The sequence below is a fragment of the Zeugodacus cucurbitae genome, chromosome 6 (assembly GCF_028554725.1).
Source record: "Zeugodacus cucurbitae isolate PBARC_wt_2022May chromosome 6, idZeuCucr1.2, whole genome shotgun sequence".
Classification (NCBI taxonomy): Eukaryota; Metazoa; Arthropoda; class Insecta; order Diptera; family Tephritidae; genus Zeugodacus; species Zeugodacus cucurbitae.
In genome coordinates, this window is record NC_071671.1 from 13,454,874 (window position 1) to 13,470,673 (window position 15,800).

At 31.5% G+C, this 15,800-nt stretch overlaps 1 protein-coding gene across 5 annotated transcripts in view; it reads right to left on the reverse strand.

Annotated features, from left to right (window-relative positions):
* Nucleotides 1–1,498: 1,498 nt before the first annotated feature.
* The window catches only part of LOC105215119 (general transcriptional corepressor trfA), a 43,647-nt gene continuing 29,345 nt past the window's right edge, over nt 1,499–15,800 (reverse strand). For all 5 annotated transcript variants that reach the window (XM_011188891.3, XM_054233212.1, XM_011188892.3 and 2 more), the window contains one exon: nt 1,499–3,698. In XM_011188891.3, coding sequence (XP_011187193.2) covers nt 2,026–3,681 — 1,656 coding nt within the window. In that variant the 5' untranslated portion in view covers nt 3,682–3,698 and the 3' untranslated portion in view covers nt 1,499–2,025. The remainder of the gene's footprint in view (nt 3,699–15,800) is intronic.

Sequence of the window (15,800 nt, forward strand, 5' to 3'; positions counted from 1 at the left end):
CAGTAATTTTTGAAGTTACACACATAATTGTAACGACGCGTCAGAGCATTTGAAAGTAGTAGTGACGCCTTATTTTTCTCAAAACTGTGTTTTGAAAGTAGGTGACCAAGATTTTTCGCTAAACAGATTAGTCTCAAAGTTTTACACAGGCTTCTGAATTATATTTTCTAGTATTTCATCGAAGCTTTTTTTCTTCCTTCGATTAATCACATGGTTATACATTACTTTAACGAAATCCATTTGATGTTTTCATTTCAGATGATCAGAAATATTGTGGTCACCGTAAAACGTATTTTTTGGGATGAGTTCCTGGAGATCTGCTGTAGCAGCTTCCAAAACTGTTATTTTTACAAATAAATAATTGTTCAATAGGTTTAAAAATTACCATAATATGTGTGCAAATTCGTAGAATAATAAATTCAGAAGTTTTCTCAGGAAAAATATTTTAAAACCCCATTTTTAGGGCTCTTAGATGGCTAACTAGATGTATCCTCTTAAATGAAACATTTATAGGAAAAACTATATAGAAAAGAGATAACGTACAACCTTATAACTTATAAACACTTCATTAAGATACAAAATCAAAATCAACTTGCTCCAAGCACAGTGTATGGAATCGTCTTCTTTTGGACTTTCAGTGAAACTCAAAGGGTATGGAACGCATATTCAAAATAAGAATAAGTTTGCAAATATATCTTAATGGATTTAAGTCTGTTTAATGGCACAACTACATACATATGTAATTAAAAAATGCTTCTGTTTAAGTTCTTTCATTAGTCAATTCTAAAAAAATACGCCATACATTTTTTCATTCGCTCTTATTAATATAAAAAACATTTAAATTTCCATTTGGCAAAGCTTCATAAAGAGTTGGTCTATGTACTCATATTTATTTTTCATCGATTTTCTTCAAAATTAAATATGCTGTTTCATTATCACTTGTTCCAGGCTATTTTTAGATGCATAGGTATTTGAGTTAATTTTTATCTTTCTTTCAAATATCTCTATTTTATATTTAAACGTTTTGGAATATGGACACTCGTTTTATCGTATCGTGCAGTGTATTTTGTGTTCTATTTTTCAATTGTTTCTTTGATTTTTTTTAAACGGAACTATTTTTTGTATAGCTTTTGAAATATCTTATTTGTTTATCATTTGTTCCTTGCCATATTGAATGTTTTTTAAAGTAAAACATTCTTTCAATCCCATTGTCACCTCTCTAATTATATTTATCAATTCCAAGCGTACCTATTTCACTTACAGTTATTTTAAGGCATAAATTTGACTCATTTAAGATCCATTTCTGATCAATAATTTATAATGTGATTCAAACACTTCCTTAATGGTTTAAAAAATTACCATTCTCTATCAGCCAAAAATATATAGCTATTATGGGTCAAGAAATATGTTTCATTTTCAAACGTTTCGCCTTAGTTTCAATTCCCATCCTACAAGACAACTTCACCAATCTTCAAAAACAAAATCAAAAATGCCTTAATTGTCATTCACAAATAAAAATATGGTCCATTTTCAATCGTTCCAACGCTATGAATGCTTAAACGATTTGTTGGTATATTTATTTTTTTGTTTAATTTATTGTACAATAATAAAATGAATTTGGCAACTTTTTTGACTTAAAATATATAAAACAAAATTATATAATGTTTACAATTTAATAAAAATTACAATACATAATTATATAATATATAATAATAATATTAATATTTTATTTAATAACAAACAGTGTGCGCTAAAACTGTCGTCACTTATGGCTATAATGCACTTAACCCACATTTGGATATAATTCTGTTTTTGCTAATACCAATAACATTTAAGTATGAACTCAACAGAGTCACGACTACTGCGGCACTTTTTAAGCAACATATGTATTTCCCCTTTTTCGAAGTGGCATTCCCCCCATTTACGCTAGCTTTGTGCGGACAAACATAAATAGTATGTACATATAACCACCGGTTTGCTTAATTACTGCTCTCTTTCAGCTCAAATCCCCTACATTTTGGTGCTCTACTCGACTCGCAATACCGGCGTCACTTGTACATCATTATCATCGGCTTTAATGTCGAATTTCAATTTCGCCAACTCCTTCAATTCATCACTCACTGGATCCGATGCTGTTTTCTTTTCGCCATCTTGTTCATCTGTCTTCGTGACTTTTACTGTATCAGGATACTTGTTTGGTGCATCTAAATCCTTGGAGAAGGAAACCACTGTCTTTGGTTCGTAGTTAACACCCAAAGCACCACTGGGATCGGGTGTAGGTAGACTGGGTGTGGCTTGTCCATTAGTTACACCGTTAGAGACGCCATTTGTATGTGAAATGATTACATCTTCCACAGCGTGACCATTAGTTAGTGTTTCTGCTACAACAGCTTCTCCGTTTTCTTTGGGTGCCTCAACTTGGTTCGATATTTCTTCAGCAACTACTCCATTACCATTTTCTTTGGGTTCTTCGACAGAGTTTGTTGTCACTGTCACAGCTTCGACATGTTCTGCTACTTCGGCAACTTCATGCGACTCGACTGCCGAGTGAACAGTTTCCTCAGCGGCTTTCGGTTCTTCTGCGTCAACTAGAGGTGCGCTTGTTACCACTACAGATACAACAGGCGTTTGTACTTCTTCGACTTTTTGTTCCTCAACCTGTACTGCTTCGACTTTGGTCTCCTCCTGTTGCACACTCCTTTGTTCTTCTTCTTTGTGTTCCACTACGACTTGCTCAGGAGCTTCCACTTCAGCTTCGACTGCAACTGGGTTTTCAACCGCCACTTCCTCTGGCTTCTCATCATCGACTTCACCAGCCACCGCTTTATTAACCTCTTCAATTGCCTTGGCTACTTCTTCCTCTTCAACCTGTCCATTAGTAGCCACGGCCACATGCTCCTCCTCATGCACATGCTCCACACCATTAGCGGCACTTACTTCAGCATTATTCTCCTCAGCAATGGATGCCTCACGTGACTCCTTGGCTGGTGGCGGTATCTCCAATGATGGCACAATCGGTGGACTGGACATGGTCTCCACCAAAGAAGTGCGGTTCGGTGAGGTTGGCGATATGACAACGTGCGTAAAGTAACCGCTGCGGCGATTCTCAAAGTCCAAGATGTTCTCCTTGGCCAAACGCTCTTGTATACGACGCTGACGTAGTATAAACTCGGGCACATTCTCATCATTGCCATTCTCTGCTGCTGCAGGCGTTGACTCCGGCTTTGGTACACGTCTCAGCACAACTGGACTATCGGCTTCATCATTGTTCTCCAACTTCTGTATGTTAGCGGCCTTGAAGACACCATTGAATTTAGTACTCTGTATGATCAATTCATCGCCATTCTGACTGCTATTACTGCTGCTGTTGTTGTTGTTATTTGTAACTCCATTGCCGTTGGTGATGACGCCCGTGGTGCCCTTAACACCGGCACTCTTGTATGGATAGTAATTGTTGCGGTTGTTATTTTGTAATTCGTTATTCAACGGATTTGTGCCGCCATTTTGTTGCGCCTTCGGTGAACGTTGTATGGTGTAGTTCGGTTTACCGTGATTGATCAGTAGTTTTGTGCCCGGTGAAGATGGCGACTTATCTTCGCCATTGCCAATGCCATTACCGTTCAGTACGCTGCCATTGACAGGGCGCAATTGGTTTTTAACTCGGCTCAATGTGTCGGACATTTTTGGTTTCTTGTGATCTGCAAGTATTGAAGATAAGAATAGAAATATATGTTAGAACAATTTTTATCATATTACGAAAAAAAACCTTAACACAAATATAATGATTTTCTTAAGCCAAAATAAAAAAATTTAAAATCCTAATTTATGAAAATCCTTCTATATGAATGTGAAACAGGGAATCTCGGAGCCTCCGACATCCAAAAGCTGTAAATTTTCACAAACCGTTGCCTTCGCAATATTTGCCACATTTTCTGACCCATTACCGTCTCTAACAATTACCGGCTGGTCTTATGGTAACGTACAAGCCAAAAACCCCTATAGGCAGGACTGGCTCGGATATGCTCTGAGATAAGCTATCGACTGAAATCCACAAGGTCTCCGAAGAAATGGCCGAACCGATCTAACCTGGAGAAGAAATTTGGGCATCGTAATATCTAAGGTCCAAAAAAGTTGGAGTCAAATCAAGAGGCTAAAACAAGATCATAATAAATGGAGGCACCTCGCCCCTCGCCGATGCGTAAGATACTAAATATATATTTTTCAAGAACCAAGTCTGGTAAATAGCCACCAAAATTATAAAATCCTGTCTCAAGTTCAATATTCAGGTATTCTTATCATAATTTATTTATGTCCAATGGTGTTAATCGATATTAAATTATTATATTCACACTTCTAACATAGCAACAGTCGAAACCACTGGAGTTTTTTTAAATTTTATGGTAATTATTAACATTTAGAATTAATAAATATTTCCAACATAATTTATTACCCCAACTGTCAGCTAATCAATCACACAAACAACTGGCTACTCTTCAAGATTATACCAAGCGGCTGTCAGAAAATGCACACGATTAATATACACAATGTCATTTTGTGTTAGAAACTCAAACAAATCAAGATTACATGTGTCATAAAGAAATTAACACATATTTGTTTACTCCAGTATTAACCGATGATTATCAGCTTTTTTAGCAACCGCAGTGGCTTCTTATCAGAGACCTTGTCGACTACGCTCGTGCAGCGAAATAGGAGTGCTTAATATCGGAAAATTGGCCTTCACCTAGCATTACCGTAAATCAGCGCAATGTTAACAGCGTAAAGTGGAAGTGAGTTAATGCGTTTCATAGCCGAGGCTTAATATTAGAGAGAGGCAGCGTAATTTTAAACGACCTTTGTTGAGGCTATGGTAATCCAAATCATGCTTATCAATCAAGGCGTTTGCGTTAGTGCCACGAATGAACGTATGTATTAATTATTTCGGGTCACTTTATTTTTGGTCACTTTATTTTTGGTCACTTTATTTTTATAAGGTTTTTTCTTGGAAAGATCAATAAATAATAAAGATGATACCCAGAAAAGAAGAATTGAATTGACCGAGTAATTTATGGATATATGAATATTGATTAATTTTAGCATTCCTATATCTCTATTCTAATATTAAAACTCAGAAAAAAAACTAACCTAATTTCTGTGTGATTATAGTAATATATAACGGGTGATCCAAGTGAAGGTACATTTTTTTCAATAGCCAATTTTTGACATATCACGCGTGAGCCGTGTCACGCAGTCGTGCGATTTTTGTTCAGTATTGTTTGACATTTCATTATGCAAAGACTTATGCCTGAACAACGTTTACAAATTGTTCAACTTTATTACAAAAATTCACATTCTGAATATGTTTCGTGTATTTCGCTCAACTTATGGTCAACATAATCGTCCTACTGAGCGTACCATTCGCAACACCTTCACCCATCTTGAGACCAACATTAATTATTGAATAATGTTCGAAGAAAATATAGTAGCCGTAGCTGAGAATGTACACGAAGATCGCGGAGAGTCGATTCAGCGCCATTCGCAACAACTCAGACTGCCATATGGAACGACTAGGCCCATTTTACGTCGAGATCTTAAATTGAAAGCATACAAAATATAGCTGTTGCAAGAACTGTAGCCACTCGACCTTCCTAAGCGACATCGTTTCGCTCTATGGGCTCTTGAAATGTTCCAATATAATCCACCGTTTTCGAGCCAAATTTATTTCAGCGATAAGGACCCTATTCTGGCTCAATGGGTATGTTGGGACGAAGAGCAACCTGAAAAGATTGAAGAGCTGCCATTTCACTCAGAAAAAACAACGGTTTGGTGTGGTTTGTGGGCCGGTAGAATCATCGACTACTCGACTATTTGATGCCTGAAATTTAAGCTCGTAATCTCGGCTAGATTTGGTTCAAGACGGCGCCGATTCCCACACATCGCATCAATTAATGGATTTATTGAGAGAACACATCGGTGAGCAGATAATTTCACGTTTTGGGCCGATCGATTGGCCACCACGATCGTGTGATATCACACTGTTAGACTTTTGGACCTGTGAGAATATAAAGTATAAAGTCTATGCGGACAAATCCGCTTCGATTAAGGCCTTGGAGCAAAACATCACGCGTGTTATTGTACTAACGGAGGGCCACCTGAGACGTAACCGCAAATATCTTTAAAAATAAATGCCACAGAGTGTTCTTTCGAATGATAACAAAGATTTCACATTAAATTTTTATTTTCTGTGTTATTTTGTTTTTATATACTTTGTAAATATAGAGTTTACAATAGAGATTATGCTATTTCCCAACTATATTTGAACCATTACTTAGTTTAGATCTTGAAATCTTCAACTTTATTTAACACTAAAGCGTTCTTCACTGAAGTGAGACTGCGCACTCAATTAAACTAGCCAATATTGTGCAATTATTATGGACAGTTATTTATGCTTTATTGCCAAAGTTGGCAACAACATAAGTGTATATATATATTGTATAGTATATGAGTGAATCTGCGTGTTTAAAATCCCAAAAAACTTAACGAAGCACTGCACTGACACAACCAACAAGCAATAAATATTTCAAACATGCAATTATCACGTACATCACACTAAGCTTTTGCGCAAACGCATTGCGAAATTCGCCCAAATCTGGCAACAACACCGCGTACGCGCCAACAGATCGCCGTGTGATCTAGTCAACGCTTGGCATTATTTTTTGTTTTTTTTTTTTTGGTATTTGTAATTGTAATGAGTATTTATATGCGTAGATACTCGTATGTGAAATACCCTACTACCTATAACTGCAACAACAGCTGATATGCATAATAGCTGCCACAACAGCAATTGCGCTACAGAAATTACTACAATTAAAGCGCGGCGCGCAAAAGTGAAAACAGTGCAATTCATTAACAAACAATTCCACCTTTTTCTTTTCTTTTTATGCCTGCTAAGCTGGCAACCCAACCGTTGACCGCCGCGCTTGGCAGGCAGCGAGGTAAGCAGGCTGGCTGGCTGGCAGAGTCAGTCACTCAGTCAGCGTGGCCGCCAATTCAGCTTGGCAATATTTCAAAATTCAATTCATTAACGCTTTCGTGCAACAACAACAACATGCCAACAATCTAACAAATAACTCTTACGCATTGTAACAACAGCAACAACAGTGGCATGTAGAAGGGCATCATTGTGTGATATGAGTATATATGCATTTGCGCTTGCGGCAATTGTGCTGTTGGCAGCGCGCTGGAGAAAAACATAAAATATCTAAATAAATAACAAGCAAAAGCGCTGAAAACGACCTTTTCACGCACCGAGTGTGGGTAAAATGGTGAATGCTTTGCCTGTGGAGGCATGTAGAAAGGCAAGCAATCACATAAATTTGCCTGTAAACTGTAAATACACTGCCTATATAATATAATATATATACTTGTGCATAACAAACAGTCTTTGTGCAAAAAAGAAAATAACAGCCAACTCTTGACGCGACGTCAAACATGCATTTTTCAACATCCACCATCTATTGTATGTTTGTATGTATTCGTATTGAAAACATTATCAGATGTCAAAGCATTGCAACAGGTGTGGCAACACTATGCGCTTGCAGACATTTTTTGCATTTCCACCGCATGTTGGCATTTAATTGCGCGAAGCGGTCTAGCAACTGCCAACAGGTGGTGTAACTTAATCGCCTGCATCGCCATTTGGATATGTATTAATCGTGTATACGGGTATACCTTACAACACATTTTGAAGCAATATATAAACCTATAAAATAAGCTTAAAGAGCAAGTTACCAACAGTTTATAAAATCTTAGACTCATCGAAACGCCAAATTACTTTCATTAAAATTTAATTTCATATAGAGGTCGTAGTCTTTATTATACCACCATTTCTATATCAAAAACTATTTTCAAAAATACATTAACTGTTAAAAAATTAATTATTGAAGTTTTAAATGAGAGGTACCGTGGATCCATTTATAAGTAGCGTCTTAGCTTATCTATTGTAAAAAAGACGTTATTGGATGTGAGATTTGCACAAAAAACCGGTTTTTACCAGATTTAGAAATTAACTTGGTGCCTAAATGTAGGCCACAATAAATTAATGCCTACATTTAGGCCTTTTAAGTGACTACATATAATAATAAACGTAATACTCGTATATACTAATTTTTATATTAAAAAATATTTGGCAAATATTAAATTTTTAATTATTTTGTCATTTTTCTGAATATTACATACTTTTGGCACTTTATTTCCTTCTAAAAGTACAAATGAAGCAGTCTCCATTGTCAAAATATATATATAGGATCATAAAAATTCATTCATTCAATCATGTCAATTGTCTAAGGGAAGGATAAAAACACATTTACATTTATATTTATATTTCTAAATATATATAGTAAGAATTTATCACCTGTAATCTAAGAAACACGTCCAAAATACGTTAAAGAATTCCCAATTTTTCTAGTGTGTTTAGTAGAAACTTCTTAATTGCTTTAAACAACAATAAACATTCAAACATTCACTTTCAATGTTTATAGCCTTTTCGCACGGCCGAATTAATTTAAAACATTAAGATTATAATTGAGAAACCGACTCGATTAACGATCAGCTGTTCATTTTGGTTTTTGCTGTTTATAAGAAGTTGGTATGCTGCATCAGCTGCTTCCTATTTAATCTATAAGCACAGCCAAATTTACAGCGTGGACAACAACCCAGATCACATTTCACTATCAACTCTATTTGAATTCAATTAAAAATTAATGTAGTATAATAAGATTTTATTGTTTTTGTATGGTATATCGATCTAAATCAGCGCTTTGATCGCGCAAAGGCCGACTAATTGATCAATTAACTGCTGTGTGAAAAGGCTGTAAAGCTTACTAAACGTACCAGTCAAATATCCCAGTTCTACGTAACCGGATCGGACCCGTTTTTACAAAAAGGACTGACAACTCCACTTGGAGAATGTTTTCTACCCTTATTACAACAAAAACATCAAAACAAAGATCCTTCTTTTCGGAATCATAGTTCAGCAACAAATTTGCCCAGTAAGTTAAGAGCACTTGTTTCAACCTTAAGTGGGATCGTTTGGAGTTAAGAATTATATAGGCTTTGGACCGTGAGTATATAATATTTATGTCTGAATAGAACTCACTTAGTTTTAAATTTTCGAAAAATTTTCAAAAAAGTTTTTTAAAGTGATATTTTTAATCATTCCATCTAAAAATGTTCATAAGGTATACATCTATTCACACACACACATCATTTATTTATTTCAATTATTTTTATTTTTTTTAACATTGTATCGCCTTTCTTTTGTATATTAAGATATCACTCGATCATCTGACATGAAATTGTAGTTGAGCGCACAAGTGAATGAGCGTATGATATGTATGATATACATATACCATACACACATAAATATCGGTGTGTGTGTGCATAGCAAATGATAGAAACTGGCCATTTATGCAGCCATTCACTCGTTTAATCACTTCGAATAAGTGTGCAAGCAATTTGAGAGTTTGTTGCTTCATTTGCCTAAGCGACCCGTTTTGCTGCCGGGCAACATGTTTACGATTATCAGCTGTGCGGTGTTATTACTACGCCAGCTACTTGCTATCGGCGCGGCGTTCGGTACACTCGCATTCAATTTTACTATATTTCAAATAAATATTTATATATATGCAATGATAACTCGATTTGGACCGGTGACAGACGTAACAACATACGTAGTAGTATGACTGAGTATGAAGTAACGGTTTCAAATGTCAAACATTATGTACGAAGCTAATCTATGTAAACATAACTTATTCATATTTCTTGCGCATTTACATAACTACCGCACAGTGCTGTTAACTTTATTTAATTTAACTTTATTTATCACATTTATCTCCCCCCTCCCATTTAATATGTCACTACGGTAATTACAATTTTACAGCACTTTAATATGCTCAATTATACGAATGTCGCGTGTGTGGCTTCTATTATGCAAGCTCGTGTTTAGTTTTGAGTTCTTGTTTTGCTCTGTCTTTCTGCATTTTTTAATGTCTTTAAGTTTCTTTTCTTCTTCAAGTCTGTTTTGTTTCACCTCAACCCGTTACTCTAATTACGCGTACACTGACATGCAACTTGATATGGCCAAGCCCACCTTCGCTGCGCTACGCTGTTTGCTTGCGCTCGTGTTCTACTTCCGCATCTACGTGATTTATAACTCGTTTCGGCGTGTCTTGTGCTCTTTGTGGTACTCTTTTGAGTGTTAATTGTGGCTGTGGTGCCACTGAGTGTTGCAACGGGTTTTTGGTTTTTTGTAAGAAAATACTTTTTGAAATATCTATTTATGGAAGGTTTTAGTTTCTTAGCGTTACTGCAATTTATTTTTAAATTTACGGATTTTTATTTGAATTATATTCAAATTAAATATTATTGTTATTGAATTTATTGAATAAAATGATAAATAAGAATATTAATAAAAATTTGACTTAATTTATTTGAGCTTAGCTTGAATTAGATTGTGTTAATTTTGATAATTGACTATCACCAATTGTATTATAATTTTATTGAATTCGTTTGAATTGACTCCATTAAGTTAGTATTCAATTATCTTTAATTAATCAATCAATTGAATTATTTTTGAATTAACTTAATTTCGTTTAAATTAATTTCATTAATTATAAATATCAATTAATTTAATAAAATGCGTTTAATTTACTTTCATTTTAAATTTAAATATATTTTGTTTAATTAACTTAATTTAATGTAATTATTTCGATTTTATAAAAAAAATCACTTCAACATATTTGATTTAACTTTTTGACTTATTTTTTCCAAATAAATTAAGTCAGTTTAAGTAGTTAATTTCAATCAATTTATATTATTAATTGTATTTATAAATACAGGTATATTTATTAAACGTAAATTATACTTAATTTATCTAAATTAATTTTATTGTGCTTTAATTAATTTATAGATTTTTAATTGATTTATATTAAAATTGTAAAAAAAAATCTTTTTGAACTTAGCTTGAATTAGATTGTGTTAATTATTGTAATTGACTATAAAAAAAATTATTTTAGTTTTATTTAGTTTTATTGGATTTAAAATCGAATTATTTTCAATTGAATTCGTTTGAATTGACTCCATTAAGTTAGTATTCAATTATCTTTAATTAATCAATCAATTGAACTATTTTTGAATTAACTTAATTTCGCTTAAATCAATTTCATTAAGTTAGTGTTCAATTATATTTAATTAATCAATTTAATTGAACTTAATTGAGTTAATTACGCTTAAATTAATTTCATTAATTATAATAATTAATTAATTTAATAAAATGCATTTAATTTACTTTTCTTTTAAATTTATATATATATTGTTTAATTAATTTAATTTAATGTAATTATTTCGATTTTATAATTTTTTTTGTTCACTTCAACAGATTTAATTTGACATTTTGACTTAATTTTATTCCAAATGAATGAAGTAGTTAATTTAAATCATTTTTATATGAGTAATTGTTTTTACCGGACTATATCTATACTATAATTTGATATGGTTGCAATAATTTTACTTAATTTAACTAAATTAATTTTATTGTGCTTTAAATGAGTTATTAAATTAAATTTAATTATTTTTTATATACTTTTTTTTTAATTTACTTTTCCACTATTATTATATATTATTTAATTTAATTTATTTGATTTTTTAACTGCATTATTTAATTAATTGTTTGGTTTTATGTGAATTTAATTATTTTTTTTTTTTAATTTGATTCAAATATTTAATTTACTATATTTTTTATTTAATTTTATTACATATATATAAATAATTTTTTATTATTTTTGTTGCGTTTTTATTAACCTTAATTTTAATTTTAGTATATAGAGGCGAATTTTAGTATATACTTATACTTTTTTTATATATTTATGTATAAAAATTATTTAATTGTTTCAGGAATTTATTAATGTTGATTTAAATTAAATTTATTATTTTTATTATATTTACCAATATTTTTTAGCTTACTGAATCTTACCATAATTTTTATTATCTCAGTAAGTTTCATTTTACTGGTGCATTAATTTATATAATCAGTTACATATACGAGTATATACAATATATTTATTTATGCATTGATGATGTAATTGCTTGCTAGTCGTCTATTAATGGCTATTAATGTATACACTTAACTTTTAATGCCATGTTTATTATGTTTTCACTCTTTATATTATTTATTGTTATTTTTTTTTTTGTATTTCTAATAAATGAAAGCTTTATTGCTCGTAAATTTTTTATCAGCAAACCACCTAGTTACGCTGATTATTTTAACGTTTTAAAGGTTAACGGCTACTGCCAACATGTTCAATGTTTTTGTTTTAGTGTTTACAGTGTTTTTGTTTTTTTATTGTACATTCTTCATTTTAAGAGCTGCTCTATTATGTACTGCCATTATACTTATGCATACATATTGTATATAAAGTATATGTACTTGTACTTATGTCTATATTGTTTTCTAGATTTTTCCCAAAGCTGTTCTAAATATTTTCCCATTCACTTTTGATTTGTTTGCATTTCAACACTGACGACTCAACGACAGTGGAGATAACTTCAAAAATAAATAAATGTGTTAATTTTAAGTGACATTAGAAAATAAGTAATTTTCTTAAATTAGAAAAAAATTGGATGTTAGCTGTTAGAGGAACACTGCAGATCTTGAAAAATCTACTATACGGGGCTTCCAAAAAACAGTTTATCCTAAAAGTTCCTTAGATTATTTGACATACACTATGAACAAGCTCAATGATACAATTATAAATTGTTTCAATTAATTGAGTCACCTAATTGAGTGATTTTAGTATTATAGCGTTTTTAGACAGGAGCTAATCGATCAATTAACGGACCTCTGCTCGATTAAAACGCTAATGAGGGTCGATTTACCATTCAAAATAAAATCTACATTTACAAATAATTGAATTTTAATCGACTTGAAAATCAAATGCAACTCTGCTACAAGGTGGTAGATGTCGCTGCTAAAAATATTAATCAGCTGATGAAACTTGCCAACTTCTTATGAAGAGCAAAAATACAAACTGGTTTCTCAATCAAAATTTTAATTGATCAATTAATTTGGCTGTCTAAAAAAGCTATTACGTTACATTTAATTAACGAAATATTTTACAATGAAATCACTTTAACGGATGTTAAAAGTTTCTAAAGAATTTTGAAATCATCATTTTAAAATTTAATATTTTTTAATATTTTACAATATTACTTCTATATCATCTTACGTGCATCTTATTTTATTCTAGGCTATTATTGTTGCCATTATTTAAAACACATTTATTGATCAAATGTTAAAATCAATGGAACCTATAGAGTTTGGTTGAGATTACATAGACTGAAAAAGATAAGTTTTAGTGTTTTTGATTAGATTGAGCTATCTGTAGAACATTCGCAATTATAAAAATCTATATTTGTCGATTATTAAATATGTTTGGTATTTTTAAGTTCAATAAATCAATTTATCAAGGCAAAATCCAATCTGTATTTTAGGTAACAGTAGAGAGTAATAAAAATATAAATATTCGAGTTAATAAAAGAAATATTATTTCGGAGTTGCTTCTTCAATTTTTTTTTTTTGTTATCACAATTTTGTTTAATTATTATTATAATGATGAGATTTATATATTTTTAGTAATTTTTTTTTATTATACATTATAATCTATCGCTTTCTTAAATTAATTTATATTTATTTGTTTTATATGTTATTCTTATGTATTTCACTTTTCGATTACTCATCATTAGTGATTTTCTTCAAAATATTCCAATCACTCAACAATCACAAATTCCCATCCATCAATTACATGAAATCTCGTTCACCTCTTTAGAGTGCTTTTATAAATGTTTTTCAAGTATTTGTATAAATTTGTGAAGTAAGAACAACAAAGCACGTAATAAAAGCTACGAAATATTTATTTGTTTATGAACTTGTAAAAAAATGTACTTTACGAGTAAATACTCATACTCATTCATATCTTGTTTTGATAATTTTTTCAAATCAGCTTCGCAGGCGTTGTAAAGTATGTGCGATTTTCGGTTCATGGTGAACAGATTCATTTACAAGTATTTATTTATTGTTATTGTACGGGTATTAACTTATCAATACAAAATCGAACAATCATTTCTACACAGAAAAAAATGATGTACGGAAATTTATTTGAGCGTAACTGTAATGATTACATTGACGACCAAACAAGTGTACGCGCTGTAAATTCGCTACATTAATACTAATGAAAACGAATTTGACAAAATAATTAAATACAAAAAATAAATGCAAACTTGAAACGTCACATGAGGCATTGATAGGTGCTAAATAATTACTGGAAATGCGTACTGCATAGAACGTTAAGTTTATCGAAAATTATTTCTGAAAATATTAAAAGTTTATGCACAACACACTCATTTTCGCATGAAAACCACAAAATTATGCAGAAAGTGTGATAAAAGTGGAAAAGTTACACTCGTGACGTGTTCGTGAGCGCAAAAATATAAATTAGAAATGAAATTAAAATCACACTCTCACGAACAACTCGATATGAATGCTAATTATAAGTATTATTTAAGCAACTAAAAGCACCGTAATAAATATAAATATAAACAAATAAGAAACTGCTAACGTCAAAATGTTTAAAAGATAGCAACTTTGTTACTTTTTTTCCACAATGATTTAGCGAGTCTCACATCACCTGCCTGCCTTCCTATGGGGAATTACTTGGCTGTTGAGCTGGTGGTGAGTCAGACAACACGTTGCAAACGTTTGATTAATGATCATACTGTGTATATTTATGTATATTAGTAAAAAATATTATGCTAGAGTGTAATGATAGCTATTATCTGTGTGAATTTTAGATGAATGTGGAAATAAATTATTAATCAGCAAGGGAAACAATTTATATAACATTCTAAATGCGAACAAGCAAAGAATTAATTAGAAATAGAATTAGAAAAAAAGAAATCTCCAGTAATTAAATAGCATGAGTCTGAGTAATATTCTTTATATAAGAAGGTATATAATTTAAGATATTAATTATAAAATTCAGCTATTTGACCTTGAAATAAATCATTGCCAGTAAAATAAATAATATTTCCTTTTAATCAGCTGATGAAACTTACAAACTTCTTATGAACAGCAAAAGTGTATAACAGCTGAGCGTTAATCGAGTAGCCGGCTGTGCGAAATGCCAAAACTAGTTTATTAATTATAATCTTAATGTATTAAATTAAGTTGGCTGCGTTATTATAGCCTTTTCAGCACTTAAAATATTAAAATAATGAAGGCTTATAGATAAGCTCTATCTAGCTATCTGAGTAAATTACTAAATCATCAACCCCAATAAAGCAAGATACTAATTGACTCATTTAAGAAGGTATCAAGCACTCAAAAATTGTTTCAAGTATCTGTTTGACAAATGTAGTTGTAAATTGAGTCAATTAATGCGCCAGAGTTGTTCTAATGTCACTAAATTTACAGTAAAATTTCAATATAATACAACATTTCCAAACACCAAAATCGAAATCAGTTCATTAATTTTGTGATGGTAATTTAAATCATTAAATTTATTATAGAAATTTGTACAAAATCATTCAGTTAGAAGCTTGAGGAACTAATTTTTATCAATAATTTAATTGAAATATATCTTACGATTTTCTAGTTAGTAATTAAGAAATGATGAGTATTTCCAGTATGCAAATAACAACATTCCAGACATATAATCACATAATATATATTGTGATATATGCTTAATAGG